This window comes from Saccostrea echinata, unplaced genomic scaffold (genome assembly GCF_033153115.1).
Source record: "Saccostrea echinata isolate AGI-Se365-2 ecotype Australia unplaced genomic scaffold, CSIRO_AGI_Sech_v1 ptg000012l, whole genome shotgun sequence".
Taxonomy (NCBI): Eukaryota; Metazoa; Mollusca; class Bivalvia; order Ostreida; family Ostreidae; genus Saccostrea; species Saccostrea echinata.
The window spans coordinates 1161988-1184223 of NW_026889761.1; the positions used below are offsets into that span (position 1 = coordinate 1161988).

The window sequence follows — 22236 nt, forward strand, 5'->3', positions numbered from 1 at the left end:
TTTTTTTATATCTTAATTTCAATTACAAACAACATAAGCTAAATATCAAGCATATAACGAACCACTTTGAATTCATGAATTAAAGCACTGTTTGTTATTTGTTATTTTTTTTATTCAGTAATTTATTTAACTGCTCTCTTTTTCTTTGCCTTTACTGATATTATTACTTTTACATATAGATAATTGCATTCATCCTGGTATTAGATTACGGATGAATTATTAAGGATGATTTTTTTTTATTGCTTAATCGCATTTTTTGTCTTTAATACTTTTATCATTCCAGTCAACGAAGGTGAGGTCTTTCTACCCTACCTATACTAGATTTCTAAGCTTAAAAAATACAACCGTTAAGATACATAACTGGGTCCAGCAAATACTTTAACAAACCCCTAGTCTTTACTCCTAACGAAAATAATAACTGCTGTAAAGTAGAAACAGTTTCAGCATATTCTACAAATCGTGTAAAACATGTGGACTCTAAACTACAATGAACTTTAAGAAAATTAAAACAATCACATTTGGTTTTCAAAGGTGAGTAACATCAAAACGTATGACTTTTCTACACTTTATACAACCATTCCTCATGATAAATTCAAAATTAGGATTTTTGATATCATATACTGCTTCTTCAATAGAAATGGAACTCGGAAATTTTCATCTAATCATCACAAAATCCCTCTGATTTTACACACAGGTACTCTGAAGTTGATATTAAATGGATGCTTACGTTCACATTGACAACATATATGTAGTTTTTTGAGACCCGGTCTTCCAACAAACTGTTGGAATTGCGACGAGCACTAATTTTACTCATATATTAGCCGACCTGTCTTTATTTCTATGACGTATAATTTATTCAAAAACTTCTACATAAGAAGAAAACACTTGCTGAGGCCTACAACTCGACATTCATATATATTGACGTTGTTTTATCAATTAACGAAAGTTACTTCCATTCATATGTCGATTCGATATATCCCAGCGAACTCGAAATACAAGACACCATAGAATCTGCCACATGTTTCATATTTGGATGATTTATTTACAGCAAACCAACAATTAAACACTATGACAAACGAGATGACTTTAAAGCTTCAATCGCTCTTTCTCTCATACTTTCTTTATTTATGTAGTAATATTCTGCTATCATCTGCATATTCGATACTCAACTTCATCAACTTATTCGATACTCAAGAGCATGCTGCTAGTACGATCAATTTTAAAACCGAGACAGGCTACTGACAGATAAGTTGATGTAAGAGAGATTTCAACAACTTCGTTTGAAGTTAGCCTTTCGTAGCTTTGTCTTTATAATGACCTTTTTAGCAAAAATAACCTATCACTGGGTCTTTTTTTTACTGACAAATTTCATACCAATTGTTAGGCCTTTGTTTTCATAATACATTTGACTACGGAATACTAACCCATCTACCTGACAATACATAGGGCTCACGGTGGGTTTGACAGGGGATGCTTACTTCTCATAGGCACCTGATCCCACCTCTAGAATTAAAACGGGTCCGTGGTTTATGCCCTGTTCACAAATTAACTAAAATTAAAAATTGACAATGAAGGCTATTCATAATCCAAGAAATAATTCATGAAACAAATATTCTTTTTCATGTTGAATATTAATGATATAAATTATATTCTTCCCATTGTTTCTGAACTGCAGCTGTACTGTTTTAAACTAACTGCTTTAGCTTTTGACAGTTATATCAAAGATATAGTCGATACCTAAATGTTTTTCCCTTTCATATCCTATGATACTGTTTTCAGCGATACTACTCTTTCAAGAATTTTATGGACCGTAAGGAAGATCGTCATTTTGAAGAACTTGGTTTTATTTTTACCTTTGGAAATGAAACTTACACTCACATGGAATGGAATTCTTTAAAGTCCCTTTCAGTGTTAAATACTTTTAATATTCCAGTCAATCAAGGTGCGTTCAATCTACTGTACCTATACTGGATTCCTAAACTTCATTAAAATCCTTACAAGGATACATTGCCGGGTCCAGCAAATACTCTACCAAGCCCATATCTTTACTCCTTACAAAAATATTAACCACTGTAAAGGAGTAACTTTAGACTACTGTACTAAAGCATATTCTAAAAGTGTTCACGTTCAAAGGATGAGATTCTTCAAACTAATACTTTTAACATTCTTGTCGATTTACCTCACAACTTCTGACCTACTGTGAAACAACATATCAAGAAGTGATGTAAATCAAAATGGATTCTCAAAAACTCCAAAGAACTTTTAGAAAATTGAAAATTACAAAGTCAGCAACATCAAAACTTATTATTTTGTAACTCTTTATACAACCATTCCTCACGAAAAAATAAAGATCAGGCTTTTTGATATCGCAGGCAATTGCTTCCTCAATACAAATTGGAACTAGGAAATTCTCTTATGATTGGTCTTCAATAAAATTAATATGTCGAAATATCTTATTCGATAAGCAAGTGCATGCTCAGAGTACGATCAAATTTGAGAATTTTATGTTTTGCAAAAACAACTTATCATTGACTAATATTGTGACTGACATGTTTCATACCAATTGTTAGACCATTGTTTCTTTTCATAATATATTTTACTGATTGTTTCGTCTACATGATCAATACATATGGTCACGGCAGGTGTGATCGGTCAACAATGGATGCTTACTCCTCCTAGGCACCTGATCCCACCACTGGAATTTCCAGGGGTCCGTGTTTTACTGTATGTGTACTGTACTGTATGTAGCGGGCTTCATATTTTAGTGACTTTAGCGCGCACAACAATGCGCTAATTCATTAATTTCGATAATAAATCATTTATAAATACGATACACGGCGCAGATTTATGTAGCGCTAATTCATGATTACGCCAGTGATTCCCGGTGAATACGCTAAATTTTGAATACATCAATTTATGAACAAGTACAGTATGTCTTATTCACCATTCGTACTGTTTTCAAGAATTTTGAGATTTATTATTGTTCTTCATCTTCCCCTTTTCATTCACCTCTTGCTTAATCTCTGTTCCATCTCCTTAACACTGCCTTAGCGAAGTTCAAATGGACAGGCCTTAATAATATATACATGTTGTATAGATATATTTTATATATGTATTTGTTTTTTTTTAATAAATAATAAATAAATGGTCTTCTGAGCTTAATTACTGTTCGTTTTCTTCATATTCAATAAACAACCAACGAGTTACCCAGTCGAAACTTTAGTAATCATCTTTTGGTCGCCGGTCATGTGGTGGAAAGTCAACTAATTTAAAGGGAATTATGAGAACTGAGATGAAAGAAGTGTTTCCTCATTTCTAATAAATTTGTAATCACTTTTGTTCGTAAGCTGACGATGAAGATAAATGCTGAACAGTGTCATTACATTCCTTATAATAAATTTTTACAATAATTATTGTATTTGAACGTTTATTCAAATGAGAGGCAAAATAGACCCAAATTTTATCTATTATATTCTCAACCACTGATTAATTTGTAAATTGATTTTTACGGTACACAATTATTTCCATTAGATCTTCCTTGCCTTTTTGAGCTAATCAAAAATTTAAAAATCAAAAAGTTTTTGAAGATTTTACCTTTGTTGCCACAATAAGCTCATCCGATAGTAATAATACCAGGTATTATTCTGCCGTTAAACATAACAGGGGAAAAATTAGTAAAACGTAACCGTATGGTAGTTATCCTGGATTTTCAATTCTTGAAATTCATGGTGAAATTAACAGATTATCCTTTTTAACTCCTGTACATTCAATAAATATATGTAATTGCAAACATCAGTAAATGTACTTATTTCTTAATTTCATCGACATGTATCATGTACAAATTGAAAAGTTTTCTGACTTTATTTTGAAACAGTTAGCCTTGGAATGATATTTTGTTTAAAAATGAAAATAGCTGGCTTATTTAATTAATTTATTGTTTATTAGAGAAGTTCCTTTCTTTATTTTGGTTTAAAGTTTCACAGTTGCAAGATATTATTGTTTTAAAAGTTTATTATAGGTGTGTGATTCTGTTCTGTGAAAATACAATAAACTAACAGGCAATATACAAATCATAAAAAAAAAAATACATTTCATAATTTAATTGCCAAAAAAGTTATATCGTCATCTATGTATATGATTTGTACATTTATCTGGTACGGTATTGAACTTTTCTTTTTAATTTCATACTAAATATAATTACGCTTAAGTTTCAACATTATATATAAATTCTTTGTCATTGTTATTTTTACCATCAAATTACATTTTTACGTGAATGTCCTTTTAAATGTGATACTTTAATCGTGATGAAACATTGATATTGACGATCTATAGATACTTATAAATTCTCCATTACATAGCATTTCACATTTATTCTATTCCAAACACTTAATGACTTCCATATACTACGAATATGAAAAGGTAGAGATGCATTTTTTCTTAGATGCTTGATCCCTAATACATACATTTTAAAGTATTTATTATTCCGTGGTTTCCACATTGGACTTGTTCTGTTGATGATGTTGGTCACTGTCATGTTTCTTTCCACAGTGTACTGGTACTGTTGTTGGTTCTGATCATTGTCGTGGTTCTTTTCACAGTGTACTTGTATTGTTGACGATCTTCGTCACTGCTGTGTTTGCTTCTGTCCAGGAGACTTCACAACAGGTTGTTGCCATGTGCAATAACTACAGGACAATCTGTACTGGACTTGGATATGAAAACGAAAACTGCAAACCGGACAACAAAGGTAAAACTATAGTATGAATAATTTTTATTTATATAGAATATCTTCAATTTAAGAATATTGTTTTATTATTATCGGACTTCACAGAAATATTTTCTTATTTTAAATAAAAAAAGGGTCAATTGCTTTTCAATCGTCACTAAGCAGTAACTTGGAAAACTTGGGCAATCAACAGACAGTGATATTTGACAAGGTGACCTTGAATGAAGGAAATGGTTATGATAAGAAGACAGGTGTGTTTACCGCTCCTGAGGAAGGCATCTATAAGTTCAGCTGGACAATCTTGACATGGGAAAGAAAATATTTCATCAGTGAGATTGTACATAATGGAAAACCCGTTCTTTTTAGCTATTCAGATGGAAGAGGACGCACTGGTAATGTTACGTCATCAAATTCTGCCAACATCAAAATGAATAAAGGAGACAAAGTATGGATTAGAACATGGGGTAGCTACGGCAAATTTGCTCGTGGTGGAAATTGGAGTAATTTTTCTGGAAATAAAGTATAAACATTAGTCATGTGTTCATTGAAATAAAATACCCATTTTCCAAAAATACAACATATCCTTGGGTCATATTTTTACTGGCATTTATTTTTCCCAGTTGTTGTGAAATAGTAATTATAAATAAATCAATTTTAGAGTGCCCTATGTAATAAGAATTACTCAAAGATACTTAACAATGGAGTTCTGATAATATTAATGTACATAGTGATTTAAACATAGAAATCAATTCATGATTTTAAAAAAAGTAAAATCAAATACTGTCGTTATTGAACAGTTGTTTTGTCATTATCTTTATTTTGACAACGGATTGCGGAGCTTATCTGATCAATACAGAGGGCATACAGAACGTTTTTTCGGTCGACAGGGGATGCTTACTCCTCCTAGGCTCCCGATCCCTGATCAATATAGAGAAGGCTTACAGCAGATGTGACCAGTCGACAGGGGATGCTTACTCCTCCTAGGCTCCCGATCCCTGATCAATATAAAGAAGACTTACAGCAGATCTAACCAGTCGGCAGGGGATGCTTACTCCTCCTAGGCTCCCGATCCCTTATCAATATAAAGAAGGCTTACAGCAGATGTGACCAGTCGACAGGGGATGCTTACTCCTCCTAGAGAAATGATCCCTGATCAATACAGAGAGCATACAACACGTATAATCAGTCCACAGGGGGCGTTACTCCTCCTAGGCACATGATTTAACGTCTGGTGTTTCCAGGGGTCGGTGTGTTTGCCCTGTTTTTACAATTTATTTTGTTTAAAGGGTTCTTGGGGACTAATCACTGTTAGTTATCTCCGATTATTATTTTTTCTAATGATACAATTACATGTAATCCTTTTTAATCGATTGAAGTTTAGAGAATTAAAACAAAGAACGAAAGACATGAATATACAATCTCCAAATGATACTGCTTATTGTCTCTCTCTCGGTTTAAATTTTATTAAAAACATTTTGATAGACACATATGTCTTTACCTTGTCCCATTATACCCCTGACCACCCATTTATGATTCTAAAATAATCTTAATCTGTGAGATATGACTTACTTTACAACTGGAAATGTATATATGTCATCAGTAGAAATATATGAAGTTTGAACTCATTCCAAATACAGGGCCAGAAAATACCTCTTCATCTCAATGACCAGTGATGTCTTGTACAATATGACCTTGAGTTAAGATTATCTAGCAAATCTAAATATTATTAATGAACGATTTATGTGCCTTTGCACGACCCACTTTGTTTTTTTTATAAAATGGTTTGGCTGAGAATAGGTCTTTATTGTTCTTCCTTGCGATGTAACAATGTATAAAAAATAGGTATTCAGGTCAGTGGACAGTAGTAGTAGACGGAATATTATATTCCTTTGTCAGAATTAGTATAAAAACAATGCCTAAGAGCAGTCAATATACGACCCAATGATAGGTTATACTTGCTAACAAGGTCGTCGTTAAAACGACAATAGAATTTACAAAATGCCGACTCTAAATGAGGTTGTTGAAATCCCTGTAACATCAACTTAGGGTTAAGATTGTCAATAGGCTTCATCGGTTTAAAAATTGATTACACTTAGAGCATGCTCTTAAGTATCGAATAAGTTGGGAGACATAAACATCATGTTTTGCAATCAGGCATATCTAGACTCATCAATGTACGCCTGTAATTACCTTAAGTCTCTACTTTTCATGTTACTTTTTTTGACTTCGAAAGTAATTTTGTAGGTTTATGTACTTGTTTAAGCCTTCTTGTATATCGAGTTTCATACTGTGTCCAGATCATGAATACTATTTTTATACGTTATTACACTACAAATAAGAACAAAGTAAGGTGGTATCAGCAGACGCGCTGAATGTTTTTCATTAACATGACGCAAAAAATAGATGACCTTAACTCAAAGTAATATTCTACAGGATAAAATCATTTTCTTGACAAAACGTCGTGTCAAAGATCAGGGAGATATCAAGTTTATAAAGTGATGGCAAGGAGAATAATTTGGAAAAACGTCAATTTTTATAAAATAAGAAACAAGCTATTTCAAGATCAAGAGAGAGAGAGAGAGAGAGAGAGAGAGAGAGAGAATAAGGATTATATTCAAGAACGTCAATCGTTCTGTTTTTGATGCTGCAAATGGTAATTGATACAAAAAAGAAAAAAAAACTATAAACCCTCGAATCTTCGATACGGGGGCCTAAAAATTACAATGTATCCGACATGTTTTATTTCAGTAAATAGAGAAAAGAAACATCCAAAAACCACCATGAGCTAACTGTGCATATTTACCGTGTCTTCTAATCCATACTTTTTATCCTATCTCCATTTTGATGTTGGCGTTTGTTGATGACATAACATGATTAGGAGGTCTCTTGGAAATCTAAATATTTTTAGCAGCAGAGTTTCTATCATGTATAAATTCACTGATAAAATATTTACTGGCCACTGACAAGATTGTCCAGCTAAACGTATACATGCCTTCTTCAGGGGCTGTTTACATACCTTTTTGCTTATCGGAATATTTAGGTTCATTCAATGGTTTTGTCATATCTTTGTCAAATATCACTGTCTGTTGATTTCACATGTTCTCCATGTGACTGCTTAGCCATGATTGAAAAACAATTAATCTTTTTAAAATTTTAAGACTTCATTTCATAATCCTTATACAATATTTTTTGAATTGTAAGTATGATATATATGTCAAACTTATGGATTTAATAAACCAGAAAAGGCTTTCACAAAAATAGTACTGATATAAAGAGGATAGCAGATTGTTGCTTATTGTGTTCTTTTGTATTCCGCTTGAACCTCAACTCTGTTAAAGTCCAGTACAGTCCTCTATATTTAATTGCACTTGGTGATGATCTCTTGTGGTGTCTCTCGGACAGAAGTAAACACATACACACGGCAGGAACCAAGATCAGCGACAGAACGTGTATGATCGTGTTGATGAAACAAGAATATCAGCTGTTTCGGTTAAAATCATCATTTCGTAAGTTCTATGGTCGATACAATGACCTTGTCAGCAAATACAATTTATCATCGAGTCATATGCTGACTGACGTTTTTCATATTAATTGTTAGGCCATTATTTACACACTGAATTGTCGACGGATTTTTCCGTTATTTCCCGATCATGACAAGGAGCACACGGCGGGTGTGACCGGTCGGCAGGGGATGCTCACTTCTCCATGGCACCTGATCCCACCTCTGATGTTTGGAGGTCCGTGATTGCTCTGCTCCTATTTTGTATTGTTAAATGGACTTTTGAGCTTGAATACTGTTCGTTATCTCCATGTATTTCATACTGTGAAAATTGACACTGTAATGACCAAGAGCAGCAACAGTATAAGTACTCCTATTAATAAACAATACTTACTTTCCTATATCCACTTGATGTATCCATGTGAATTCGAAATTAAAGACACTACATAGTCTGCCACATCTGTTTCATATTTTAATGTTTTACAGATTGTAGACGATAACGGCCAACTTATATCTAAATTGTAAGATAAACGAGATGACTTTAGCTGTTTCATCGTCATTGTCCTTATTTATGTAGTTATATTCCACTATCACCAGCTTATGGTTTTTATGTCACCCAACTTATTCGCTACTCAAGAGCTTGCTCTGAGTACGATCAATTTTTAAAGTGAGAGAGGCTACTCACTAATAAGTTGATGACACAGTGATTTCAACAGCCTCGTTTAAAGTCAGCATTTCGTAAATCTTATGGTTGTTATAATGACCTTGGTAGCAAATATAATCTATCATTGGGTCGTATTTTTGCTGACTTGATTCATACCAATGGTTAGGCCTTTGTTTTTGTACTGAATTGACTAAGGATAGTGCCGTTTACCTGATTTATACATAGGGCTCATGGCGGAAGTGACCGGTCAACAGGGGATGCTTACTCTTGCTAGGCACCTGATCCCACATCTGGAATTTCCAGGGGTACGTGTTTTACGCCCTCTTTACATATTTGTATTGTTTATGGATTTTTCAGATCGATTACTGTTCGTTATTTAAATGTTTTATTCGTGAATCTGTTGTTGCATATACGATGTAAGGCTATATCTTTGTGAAGCAGTTTGTAAATGTTGTTCACTTAGTGTTATTGTTATTATGATACCTGTAAAATAGTCTAAACGTCTGTTTGCACATTGTTTGACACTCTATCTTACGAAGTACTTCCGGAGTAAAAACTTGTAAAATTAATTGATAAATTAATGTTCATAATTTGTGGTATTATCGATAAATATATCGAGATTGCGTGGGAGTATTTTTCGAACGACTGTATTTTGATATAAATTGAATATTCTTTTAGATTCAATTTGTTTCTGTATTAATACTTGTAGTGAAATATATTTTCATTTAATTGTTAAATATGTAAGAATTATTTGTATAGAACATTTGGTGACACTTGTTCACGAGAAAGATCTTGATGTTCAACAATTGACCGATCAGAATGTTCATTATAATAGATTTTTGATTCGAAGTCCAATAAAATATCATACAAGCTTTGTCAGCTGGAATCCAAACATTTTTCTTGTAGTCTGTCTTATTCTTTTATCACTTCTGGTGTACTGAAAACGAACCTTTATTTTCTAATGCGATTCTTCAATATATATCTTAAACGTTTAATCCATTCTGACAGAGTATCGAAATCTACCTCTTTAAATTTATCTCACTGTTTGGCATTCTTAAAGGAATTCAGAAGAAAAAAATGGTATAATGCATATAAATTTGGGAAGTTGACTATAGAAAAGTCGAAGTAATCACGTTTAACATAAAGTTAAGTTGTTAGTTTGCCATCAATGTCATTCTCTAGTAAAACACCCAAATATGAAACGGATGTGTCACACACTGCAGTGTCTTTTGTTTCGAATTTAATGGGATATATAGAATCAACGTAGGAATAAAAGCGAATATTGTTAATCGATAAAGTGTCGTCGATGAAATATGGAGATAACCAACAGTATTCAAGTTTAAAGTCCAAAGTCGATATACATGTATCTAAATGTTGAATTGAAGGCCACAGCAATAGACGGCTTCTTTTCATGCAGAATGTTGTAAACAAAATTTATAAGGATACCAAAACAGATCTGCTAAGGACAGAGCATAATGAATACCCATGGGAATCCCAACATTCAACAAGCAAAAAAATCATTCTTTTTTTAAGAATTTCATTTTAAAAATGATTGTACGTTATTAACAAGTTATAACAATTAAAAGCAAACAAAATTTCAGATTACAGATACAAACAACAGACAAATAACTGGAAAGATCAACAGCTGACAACATCCTTTTATTATCCTTTACTTATCATTGTACCGATAATAATTGCACATGTTTTATCTGAGTCTTATTTCTGTGCAAAGTTTCATGGTTAAATAACGAAAGCTGCATTTTTGAATGGTTTAAAACGTTATATACTATTCATACCAAAGGCAAGAGAAAAAAATCAATATCAAAAATAGCATATAGTTTTTTGAAATTATTCCAAAAAGTGGTACACATCATCAATATGTAAAAATTCAAGGTGCTAAAGTTCAACAATGTAGATCTAAAACTATTGGAGAATCAGATTATACGAAGATAGAACCCGTATCATGAAGTTGAGGATGAGCGGAGGGCGGTGGGGATTAATAAACCTGTGGTCGGCATTGACTAAACATTCCAACTCCTAGAAACTTTAACGAAAATAAATAGCTATTTATCTTTCCATAATTTTATTGTAGCTTTTGTATTACTGATTTGTTTTCAAAACAACATCCACTATAAACTTACAGTAATCTTTTGATCAAATGCCATATCTTTAGTGTGATATCTTGTATTTCACTGAAGCACTTGATAACACAGAATACAATTAATAATTACACGTCACATACAAGATCACACGTCACAATTATTATCGGCATTTGCATACTTGCATCTTGTGATTATTCATGCCAGTTTCTATATATGGGGGAAACTGTTTAGTGCAGCTAAAAGTCCCTGTTGATTTTTTTCTTCTTAAAAATGGATTTAATTTTGAATCTCTGAAATAAAAATGTGTTCGAATACGGCATATTGTATCACCTTAGGATGCGTTGCATTTCTATCAATGGGTTTTGTGATCATTAGTTTGACCGATAAAAATTGGGTTAAGACACCTGATACATGTGTTTCAGTTTTCCCAGATAGTCGTGGATGTAGTATAGGTAAGATTTCTCTTCACAAAAAGAAGCACAATTTGGTTTCTTCAGATCAAAAGTTATTTCAACACTATTCATAAAGTGATCTAGTATAAATTCAATAAAAGTCATATTTTAACTTTTAGATGTTAAAAAACACTTGACAACCGGGAATGTAAATGTTCAATTTCGAGACATATTATATAAAATTTAGCAAAAATCATGGAATATATGTCTATGGTAAACAAAGGAATGTAATAGTTTTTTTTCTTTTTAAGATGTCGTTACAAAGATACTTTTGGCCAGTAACTGGATATTCCTACCAACGTCAATTTTCCTTGTGTCTACAATTTGTTTGAACTGTTGGGATTCCGACAGTAATTGTCGGAAATGCACCATTGGAATGGTATTATTTGCTCATCAAATAGCAGGTGTACATTTCAGTCAGAGCGAAAATACATTGAACGAATAATGCATTAGTTGTATACGAATCGTTAATCAAAATAATATTTATCAAAACATTATGAAATATAACCATAATTAGATAAAAAAAAAAGGTGATAAAATCTACAGTGAGTCTGATAAAGAGATAAAAATTCAATGCTAATTTTGTAGGCAAAACAAGTATTGACAAGTATTGAGCTCTGACATACTTAACATATCTTTGAGCATACACTATTCAGGTAATATGAACTACAAAGTATTTGTCATGCTATGCTTTTTTTTTTTGTTTCTTTCAATTTAGGTATTCTAGGTTTTATTGGATGTGTAATGTTTCTATCAAAATATTCAGATGGAATTAACTGGGGATTTGCTTTTGGATTTATAGGATATTCCTTGAGCGTTCTTCAGGTTAAAAAAAATTATATGTATATTTATATTTGTCTACATTGTTTACATTAAGAATGAAGGAATTTTAGTAACTGTAATAGCCAGAAACCAGATATAAGCCAAATGTAAAAATAACTAGAAATCACAGTGGAATATACAATTAGCAATACAGAAAGTTTATTTTGCAGAATCTTTCAAATTAATAAATCATCGCATCACATTAAGGTTCCATACAAAGGGAATTAATTTATTCGGGAATTATTTATCATTTCATTAAACAAAAGCGATTCTTCAAATACTTTAATCTGCGAATTAGTATTGTATAAGAGTATTAATCAACAACTTACCGTTGCTCGCAATTTTGTCTTTTGTTAAATTAGACCCAGCAAGGTATAAAAAAGCAATAGTGTTGCATTTGTCAATTTGATGGCATCGTCGTAAATTTTCATGCATTTTATGTGCTGTGAGAGCCGAACCATGTGTTTTTTCACAGTGAAAAAACAAAATTTATAATTAAAGAGAATATTGTTTGCAGATATTTAATAGATTATTAATTTGATTGTGATGCCTTTTAAATGTTTTATTCATATATTTTCTCTGCATTTTCGAGTAAACAGCTGGTAAAATGATACTATCGTATATTTGTATGGAGGTACATTGAAAGGTCTTTTGCAATGGCATGCACCCGATGGATCATGATAAGACTGAGAATTCGAAAGTATTGTGATATCTGAAAAGTATTGTAATCTCTGAAATGTATTGTGATATCTGAAAAGTATTGTGATCCTGATGAAATCTTATATTAAATAAATCGTTTATTACTTATATGAATGCAGTTGACATGCAAAAAGTTCAGGACACAGTCTTAAAATCATATTTACAATTTAATGGTAGAACGTGTATAAATTCTAATCATGTTTCATGAACTTCACAAAGTTCTGAAGATATTTATCAACTAAATTTTAAATTTCGACTTGATTATATCCTTGCAATATTGAAATTCATCAATGACTTCAAAACTGTGGGAATATTTGCTTAAACCATGCATGTGGTTGCCACATCATGATCAGTCTAAAACAATATCGTCTTCGTGTGTATTTTTTTTTTTTTTTTACATCTATGTGGCAGTTGTACACTGTATAATTCTTAGAAAAATGACTATCCTTGCTTAGAATATTTTTATCACAGAAATTATTGAGCGACTTAACCGTACAGTATATAGAAAATTGCGCCGGTTGCTACATGTATATGAATGATTTGCAGATGACTGGTACTTGAGAGAGTTTTTTTTTTCTGTAAGGGAATTTAGCTAACCCGAATGTTTCGATTATCTCCAATTAGAATAGTGACGCTTGAAGGCTTACATTTTTAGAAGATGTCTGGGCGAAAATGTTGATACAGTGGAATACGTTTTCATTTACAACTTAATCCCTGCGATACGATCATTGAATTTAAAATTCGAATATTACCAGGGGTGTGTATGGAATTACAACAATGAACTTCTAAAAGCTACCTTTTAAGAGAAGATAGGACATATTATCTTTATTGGTCACCTTATATCAGAAAAACACTCTTATATCCATTGACAATAGTCTTAACTGTGGTCTTGAGATGGTAAGATATGATACTGGTGCATAAGAAAAAACATATGCAAAAATTATCAGCAAAGAAAGACTTTAGTAAATGAAGGAAAATATATCCCAAGTAGGCTTTTATCATAGGTTTCCTCTAACTGCTTTTTTTTATATTTCACCAAATGCCCGTCCTCACTATATTGCCCATATAGATTTCAATATGTAAAAATGGCCTTCAAATAATTTAGGAAGTAAAATTTAGAAAAAAAACAACAAACAAACAAACTTTCATATACAAAGACCAAAATGGTTATTAAAGATAAAGGTATTTAAAGTGTTTCTTCTTTTACTTACAGCTATTAATGATTTGCTGCTGCAAATGTGTAACCCGTGACGATGATCAGACTGAGGGAAAACCAATAAGGCACCCTGAAGAAAACTCTGTTTAACAAAACAAAAGACAACAGCATGTTCTGTATTTAATGGTCTTTACTATGATGAACTCTTTAGTCGTATTTCATTTTCATTTCAAAGTTTATAATTACATGTATTTTACTAAAAATTTATATAATTACTGCATTTTTTAAGATAAACTTTATTTATTTTTGTATGTCTGTAAAAGTCAAAGGTTATTTTCTTTACAGTACTTTTTTAATTCAATGTGTACCTCGCTAAAGGTAATCTACTGTCATAGTTAAGTCTATATATGTTCATACAAAAATAATTCAAAAATATTGTTTCTAACAATTTTATGTACATTAATACATAGTTTTGCCTGATATAATAATCATTGGAATCAAAATCCTACATATCAAAGAAAAACGCAAGGAGTGAAATATATTGATTTGGAATTTTTTACCTTCAAAATGGCTTTGATTTTATCCTTATTACAAAGCTGCTTTACGCTCGATAAAACCTCTTCAAAATATTTGCTATAGTTTCTTGTTTTTAAATACATGTATGTAATATATGATTAATGATTGCTATTTTGAGATTGAATAGTATATAATACAACACAGTATACCACAGCAACACCTGAGCGAGCGCTCTACCGACTGAGCTACCGTGAACGGTAATCTAAAAAGTCTATTAACAAAAACCTTGTTTTTTGTTGATTTACAGTGAATCACTGTGTTAAAGTCTTAACTAAGATAGATAAAAAGAACACCGGTTATATTGTCATTGCATATGTTGCTTAACCATTTGTCATTCATGTTATGCAGTGTCCTTTCACATGAATACTTTAGTCTGAAACCGGATTGATGTTCGATTAAAAGGTTGCTGTTATTCAAGTATTCATGAGTTATAATATCTCTTTCTATTATTTTACTGACAATTGGTAAAGTAGAGAGCCCTTTTGGGGCGATTTAATTTGATAATACATTAATAATAAAAAAAAGTCATTATATTTATATTATATTCATCTCCAATATTAAATGATATGAAAATCCTTTTTTTAACGGATTGTGAAAATGTTAAAGACATAAACTGAAGGATCGTCCATCGCACAAAAGAGATTTGTAAGATCTTCAAAATATTTGTTAACAGTTGCAACATTGATAAAATATATCATATTCCTTTGTCGTCAAATTCATTTTTCAGACAATTCATTAAGTGTGACAGTTATCTGTTTGGTTTTCTCGCTTATTTACTCTCGTTGGTCTTCTGACTGTTTGGTTTTGATCTCATATTTTCCCACGCAGCTTGTTACACGTGCTTTGATGTAATCCAGGGAAAAGAGTGAGTTCTTGTATTCTTGTGTTTTTTTCCGGAATTTATTATTTCTTATAAATAAAAGTACTCCTTTTGAAATCAAGACTTTGTAAAAGATCTGACTTTTTTTTTCAAATTTGCGAGTTCTAAGAAGGGTAATTGTTTTCTTTCTTGACATGATACGTTGAATGGCTTTGGAGAGCAGACTTATATTTGTTGCATGCAACATATACTCACATAATCAATAAATGTAAAATGATCCGTGGATCATCCAATCAATGACGGTTAAACTAGAATACATGAAACAGTCATTGTTTTCGGATTTTGTTTTAATACATACTTGATATTTATAACCTATTTCCAGAAAAATTACACCAATGTCCACCACTCGCAAATTGGCCGAAGCTTCTATGGACTCTAATCCATACTTTATCTCCTTTCTACACCAGTATTGTAAGTCCGTGCTCAGTGATGTGTACAGAGTTTAAGAAATTGAACACAACTGTGAAACGTAAACTATTTTTGTAAACAGAGCACGAGCGTGAACGGGTGTGTTCAATTGTTAAACTCTGCACACACCACTGAGCACGGACTTACAATACTGTGAGTGGGTTTTGCTTTCGAACATTTCTACTCTGAATTTTCTGGGTTATAGTTTTAATATTTTTCATTAATACACAACAAAATTGCCACTTTTCTTAAGTTTTAAGAATAATATTACAAGATGTGAAAGCGTAAGGATGTGTCAATCCAACGCGTCCAGAAATTTGAAGTTTTAATAACCTCGAGATGAAATAAAATTTTTATTTTATTTTAGTATGATATGCTATAGCAACATATAAGTCATGAAAATATACAGAAAATAAGAGAAAATATTAACTTCAAAACTGTGTCCAAGCACCTTTAAGTTGAAAGTAATTTTATATATAATCATATAATGTTTAATTATTTGACTTCCCTTATTTTTAAATGTATTGAAGTTTGTGAAGAAAAAAAATCCAAGTGCCTGGTACATTGCACGCTTTGTAGAATGTGATTACTATATAAAATCTTAAATTCAAAATGGAGAATCTTAATTACTCCTAGAGTGAATTCTTCAAGCATTATCTTTCATTAGATTACAGTGTGAAGATTTACATGTCCTGGTATTACAACAACTTGTAAATGATATAAATCTAGCTCTATGTATTCAGTTGCTTACAGTTAAAAACTAATAAAATACAGTTCTAGGGTGCTTAAAAATGTGTCTGCATAAGATTATTTAGTTATAGGGTGATTTTAAGCAAGAGCATGCCAGTTGAAAAAAAATTGCTGGTAGTGGGCGGGTTAAAATTTAAATTTATACAAATGAATTTGTCTGCATATACTTGCAGTAGAAACCCTCAAGAGGTAATTTTTAATTCAATTTGAAAACCAGTTATTGACACTGATAAATAATAAATGTTTGTGTTACAAATTCTCAAAAGAAATTTCATCCTTGAATAAGTATTTTGCATCTAAATGTTAAATTAAGTTTGATAGCTGCATGAATATTATTGTTGCAAAGTTCAAAGGATGTCATTTTCGTTGTTATCTTTATAGGCAAAAAAGTCAAAGTGCACTCACTGAAGATGGCTGATTTGTTATCTTAAAACTCCAGCAAATTTTATGCAGTATATAATCATATAGAGGAGATATATTTATTTGAGCTGAACAAACTTTATTATTATAGTCATAAATGGGTGTAGGTATTTATTGATTTAAAATCTCAGTCGACAAATGTGAAATTTCCAATAACATAATACAAGGGACCTACATGTACATATATATAACTACATATACATGTATAGAGGCATGTATTAGTCCCTCTGATATTCATATATTATGCAATGAATGTCTTGATTCATAATATGGCATGTTCAATATACATGTATATTGATTTCATGTTTATGAAATGTATAGAGATAACGAACAGTATTCAAGCTCAAAAGTCCATTTAACAATACAGAATAGGAGCAGAGCAAACACGGACCTCCAAACATCAGAGGTGGGATCAGGTGCCATGGAGGAGTGAGCATCCCCTGCCGACCGTTCACACCCGCCGTGTGTTCCTTGTCATGATCGGGAAATAACAGAAAAATCCGTCCACAATTCAGTGTGTAAATAATGGCCTAACAATTAGTATGAAAAACGTCAGTCAGCATTTGACTCAATGATAAATTGTATTTGCTGACAAGGTCATTGTATCAACCATAGAACTTACGAAATGATGATTTTAACCGAGACAGCTGATATTCTTGTTTCATCAACTTATTTGTCAATAATTTACCTCGTTTTAGAAATTGTACATACGTAGAGCATGTTGTTGCGTATCGAATCAACTGAGAGATATATACCCCGTATGCAGGTGATGAAGGTATATTGCTGCATAAGTAAGGGAAATTGACGATTGAAAAGTTAAAGTCATCACGTTTATCATAAAGCTTGGTTGTTAGATTACCATTAACGTCTTTTTCAAGTAAAATATGCAAATATGAAACAGATGTGTCAGACCCTGTGGTATCTTTTATCTCAAGTTCACCAGGATATATCGTATCGACATAAGAATGGAAATAGCCATTGTTAATTGACAATACGTCGTCGATATATCTAAATGTCGAGTTGAAGGCCACAACAAGTGTTTTCTTCTTTTCACGTACAAGATTTTGGACAAATTCTGCTTCATATGAATACAAAAAAAGGTCTGCTAATAACGGGGCGCAATTGGTACCCATGGCAATTCCAATAGATTGTTGGAAGACCTGGCCTCCAAAAACCACATAGATATTTTCAATCAGAAACTCAAGCATCTTTTTAATGTCAACTTCAAAGTACTTGTGTGTACAATCAGAATGTTTTTTAACAAAATAATTTTGCAAATGACCAATGACACGGTAAGTATATTTACGAGTTCCATTTTTATTGAAAAAGTAGCTGTCAATGATATCAAAAAGTCTGGACTTTAATTTATCGTGGGGAATGGTTGTGTATAAAGTTGAAAAGACGTAAGTTTTTAAGCTGTTGATTTTGGTAAAATCTTGTGATTTCAAATTTTCCAAAAGTTCCTTGGAATTTTTAAGTATCCACATCTGATTTACACCACTTCTCGAATATATTGTTGCACAGTACTCTTGAAGTTTCTCCTTCACCACTGTTAATATCTTAGCGAAGAGTAAAGATAGAGGCTTGGTTGAACATTTACTGGAACCCGCTATGTATCTTTGTTTGTAAGGATTTTTATGAAGTTTCGGAATCCAATATAAATATGGTAATTCGAATTCATTTTGGTTGTTTGGAATATTAAAAATATTCAAAACTGACATATGATTTTGAAGAATTTCTTCCTTAGAAAGGGAACTATGAGTATAAGTTGGATTACCACTTGTAGAATTAAATCCAAGTTCCTATAAAGTACATTTAATATAATGAGCCTTACAAACAAAGACAATGTTGTTACCTGCTTTGTCAGCAGGGACCAGTACGTACTGATCATGTAATCTACCGGGTATCTAATTCTTTTTTCACTTCTGGATTATTGAATACAGAAGGATAGATGGTTTTCATACTGCCTCTCAATCTTTTAATGCGCGATTTTAACATAGATCTGATACATTTAATCCATTCTGACAAAGTGTCAAGGTCTTCTTTTTCATGTTTGGCCCATCGCCTGGCGTAGTCCTCTACAGAATCCATAATATTTATGAAATTCTTACGCCAGTTGAAGGATCTGGGTTCCCTAAATTTAGGACCTTTTAAAATTAGTGATCTAAGGTCCTCATTATTAACTATATTTACGCCACCAGTAATAACGTGTCCAGCAGGACTATAGTTATAGGGCGAAGAAGAACATGAACACGATGGAGGACTATGTTTATCTCATAAATAATGTATTGAAATTTTTTCTAGTCTATGAATATTTTATGTATGATTTTTCTCATATTTTTGTGGAAGGTTTATTAATTATTCTTGGTTATAATGAAGGTTAAGTTGATTTGAATTATTCCTGTGCTTGTGAAGAATATATGTGATAATTTTCTGTTATTGCCACTAGAAAGTTGATGTATTATATAAAACTGTCAAACATAACTTATTCATAAGAAAAAATGACAGAGGAAATTAGAAATGAATATTTTAAATACCATTAGTGTAAAAACTATAAAAATAAAGTGTATAACTGGTAGAAATGAATGTATATATGTCACAAATACACCTAATTGCTGTATTTTTGTGGATTAAAAATCCTTCTTATAGATATTAAAAACACTCTGTAAATATTGAAGATTTAAGAAAGTGTAGAGTAAATTCGGCTAATTTTTATCTATAATTTGCTATCTTTTTCACATTGTAAATTAATCTTGAACCTTTGAATAATCATCAAACAAAAATCTATATATTTGACATTATAAGGTCAATTGTAAAAATTGAGATGAAATTTCAATGTGAATTCATGAAAACTGAGAATTTTTGAAAAAAATATCGAGGAAATTCGGATTAAATATATTTATTGAATATGAAGGATTTCATGTTTTCTTTTCACCAGCTCATTTTATATTAATTAGTGATATAAAATAAGTAATAACAACTTTAATTTTATGGTTAAAGATATTTTTTCAGTCAGAAAAATTTATTCATGTGCACAAATTTCAAAACTTCCCTGTGTAAAACTACTGCTTTTAGGACTTATTTTAGGAATGACTCTAATTCTTGGCCAAATTATTCGAGTATAACCTGGTTTGGGTCAGTTTACGCTTTATAATCCGCGAAGCGGATTATAAAACAGCGTAAACTGACCCAAACCAGGTTATACTCGAATAATTTGGCCAAGAATTAGAGTCATTCCTTATAATTTAATTTTAAAATCATTAAATAACTATGGGTGTAAAATTTCGTTGCTTTTTATTAGTTCAAATTTGCCGCTCAATAATACAACCGTAGTAACGGAAGTAACGGAAGTGATGGGAAGCAAGGGGAGGTAAAAACTGATACATAGGCCTAGCAGCTTGTTTACATATGGTAAGATCGAATTATTGTTTGAAGTTAAAGGTATATTTATTAAATCTGGAATTTTCCATTAATCCCGAGGACTGGAAATGAGAGGATTGTATGCATACAGATGATTCAGCTGGTTGTCAGGGGTGTGTGTCCCCATACCAAACCAGGTTATACAAAAATAATTTGTGTTCCTTTTTGGATATTAACCAATCAGAGGCTAGAATACAAACAAAATTAAATTATTTTCAAATGACCTTGACTGAAAATCGAGGCTGATGACACCAAAGTTTTTGGATGTTAAAATAGTGTACACAGTCTAAATATTAAGTATTCAGAAAATCAAAATTCTGCCATTATAAGAAATATGAGAAGAATCCATCCTTAAATTAGTAATTCGTCATAAGCCGTCTTCAAAGTTGTAAAAAAAAGTATTCCGTACCTTTGTTGTCGGCTTTACAGCTTAGGTTCTGATATCCAAGTCCAGTACAGATTGTCCTGTAGTTGTTGTATTTGTTAATGATCTGCTGTGGTGTCTCCTTCATAGAACCAAACACTCTAGTGACCACGACCAGCAACAGTACAAATCCACTGTAGAAAACAAATTAAAACCATGATATTATAAAAAGCATAAAGGAATTAAGCATATATAAAAAGCAAATATACCTTTTCACATTCTCCATTTCGTAAAAAAAATTATATATATCACAAATTGAAATAAATGAAAAATGATCTATAATCAAGGATATATAAGTATATACAGAATGTAAATATCTATAAATAATCACGGCATAAGTATCATATTTAAAAACACAATCACGCAATAATGAAATTTGGTGGTAAAATACAATGATATGTTACAGAGAGTTTAAAGTGAAGTGTCTTAAAGGTGCTTAGACACAGATTTGAAGTTTATATTTTCTCAAATTTTCTGTATAATATCACAACTTATATGTTGCTATAGCATTTCACACGAAAATAAAATTAAAAACTTATTTAATCTGGAAAGTATTGAAAATACGAATTTTGGGACGCGTTTGTTTAACACATCCTTGCACTTTCACAATTTTTAAATCTATTCTTAATACTTAAGAAAAGTAGCAATTTTGTTGTGTATTAATGAATAATATTACATCTATAATCCAGAAAATTCAGAGTAAAAATGTGCGAAAGCAAAACCCACTCACTAAAGTATTGTCAGCCCGTGCTCAGTGTTGTGTAGTTGTGTACAGAGTTTAACAAATTGAATACACCCGTGAAACGTAAACTGTTTTTATAAACAGGGATACGAGCTCTGTTGTTGTTAATGTTTACGTTTCAACGGGTTTGTTCAATTGTTAAACTCTGCACACACCACTGAGCACGGACTGACAATACTGGTGAGAGGATTTTGCTTACTACATTTCAACTCTGGAATTTCTGCATTATAGTTTTAATATTTTTCATTAATAAACAACAAAATTGCTACTTTTCTAAAGTACTAAGGATAAAGTTAAAATTTGTGAAAGTGCAAGGATGTGTCTATCAAACGAGTCCTGAAATTCGAAGTTTCAATAACTTCCAGATAAAATAAGATTTCTATCAAATTTTCTTATGAAATGCTATAGCAACATATAAGTCATGAAATTATACAGAAAATTTGAGTAAATATTAACTTCAAATCTGTGTCTAAGCACCTTTAAGTGTAATTTTTCT

At 31.7% G+C, this 22236-nt stretch overlaps 2 protein-coding genes across 2 annotated transcripts; one reads left to right on the forward strand and one right to left on the reverse strand.

Annotated features, from left to right (window-relative positions):
- Positions 1-4389: 4389 nt before the first annotated feature.
- LOC133185649 (complement C1q tumor necrosis factor-related protein 3-like) lies at positions 4390-5252 on the forward strand. The gene is made up of 3 exons (XM_061320959.1): positions 4390-4419; positions 4549-4747; positions 4861-5252. The coding sequence occupies exons 1-3, from the start codon at positions 4390-4392 to the stop codon at positions 5250-5252; spliced, it is 621 nt and encodes a 206-aa protein (XP_061176943.1).
- Positions 5253-7620: 2368 nt separating this feature from the next.
- On the reverse strand, positions 7621-21224 carry LOC133185650 (uncharacterized). Its single transcript, XM_061320960.1, has 3 exons — positions 21208-21224; positions 20984-21132; positions 7621-7730 (listed from the first exon to the last, which is right to left on the reverse strand). Exons 1-3 carry the CDS (start codon positions 21222-21224, stop codon positions 7621-7623), a joined length of 276 nt encoding a protein of 91 aa, XP_061176944.1.
- Between the last annotated feature and the right edge of the window lie 1012 nt (positions 21225-22236).

Excerpts from the sequence above, each read along its gene's own strand:
- LOC133185649 (XM_061320959.1), top strand. The coding sequence starts at position 4,390 with ATGACTTCCATATACTACGAATATGAAAAG. Across the intron at positions 4,420-4,548 it reads TATACTACGAATATGAAAAG|TGTACTGGTACTGTTGTTGG; the intron begins GTAGAGATGCAT and ends TTCTTTCCACAG. Across the intron at positions 4,748-4,860 it reads CTGCAAACCGGACAACAAAG|GGTCAATTGCTTTTCAATCG; the intron begins GTAAAACTATAG and ends AAATAAAAAAAG.
- LOC133185650 (XM_061320960.1), bottom strand. Across the intron at positions 7,731-20,983 it reads CTGTAAAGCCGACAACAAAG|CCCCTGAAGAAGGCATGTAT; the intron begins GTACGGAATACT and ends GTATGTAAACAG.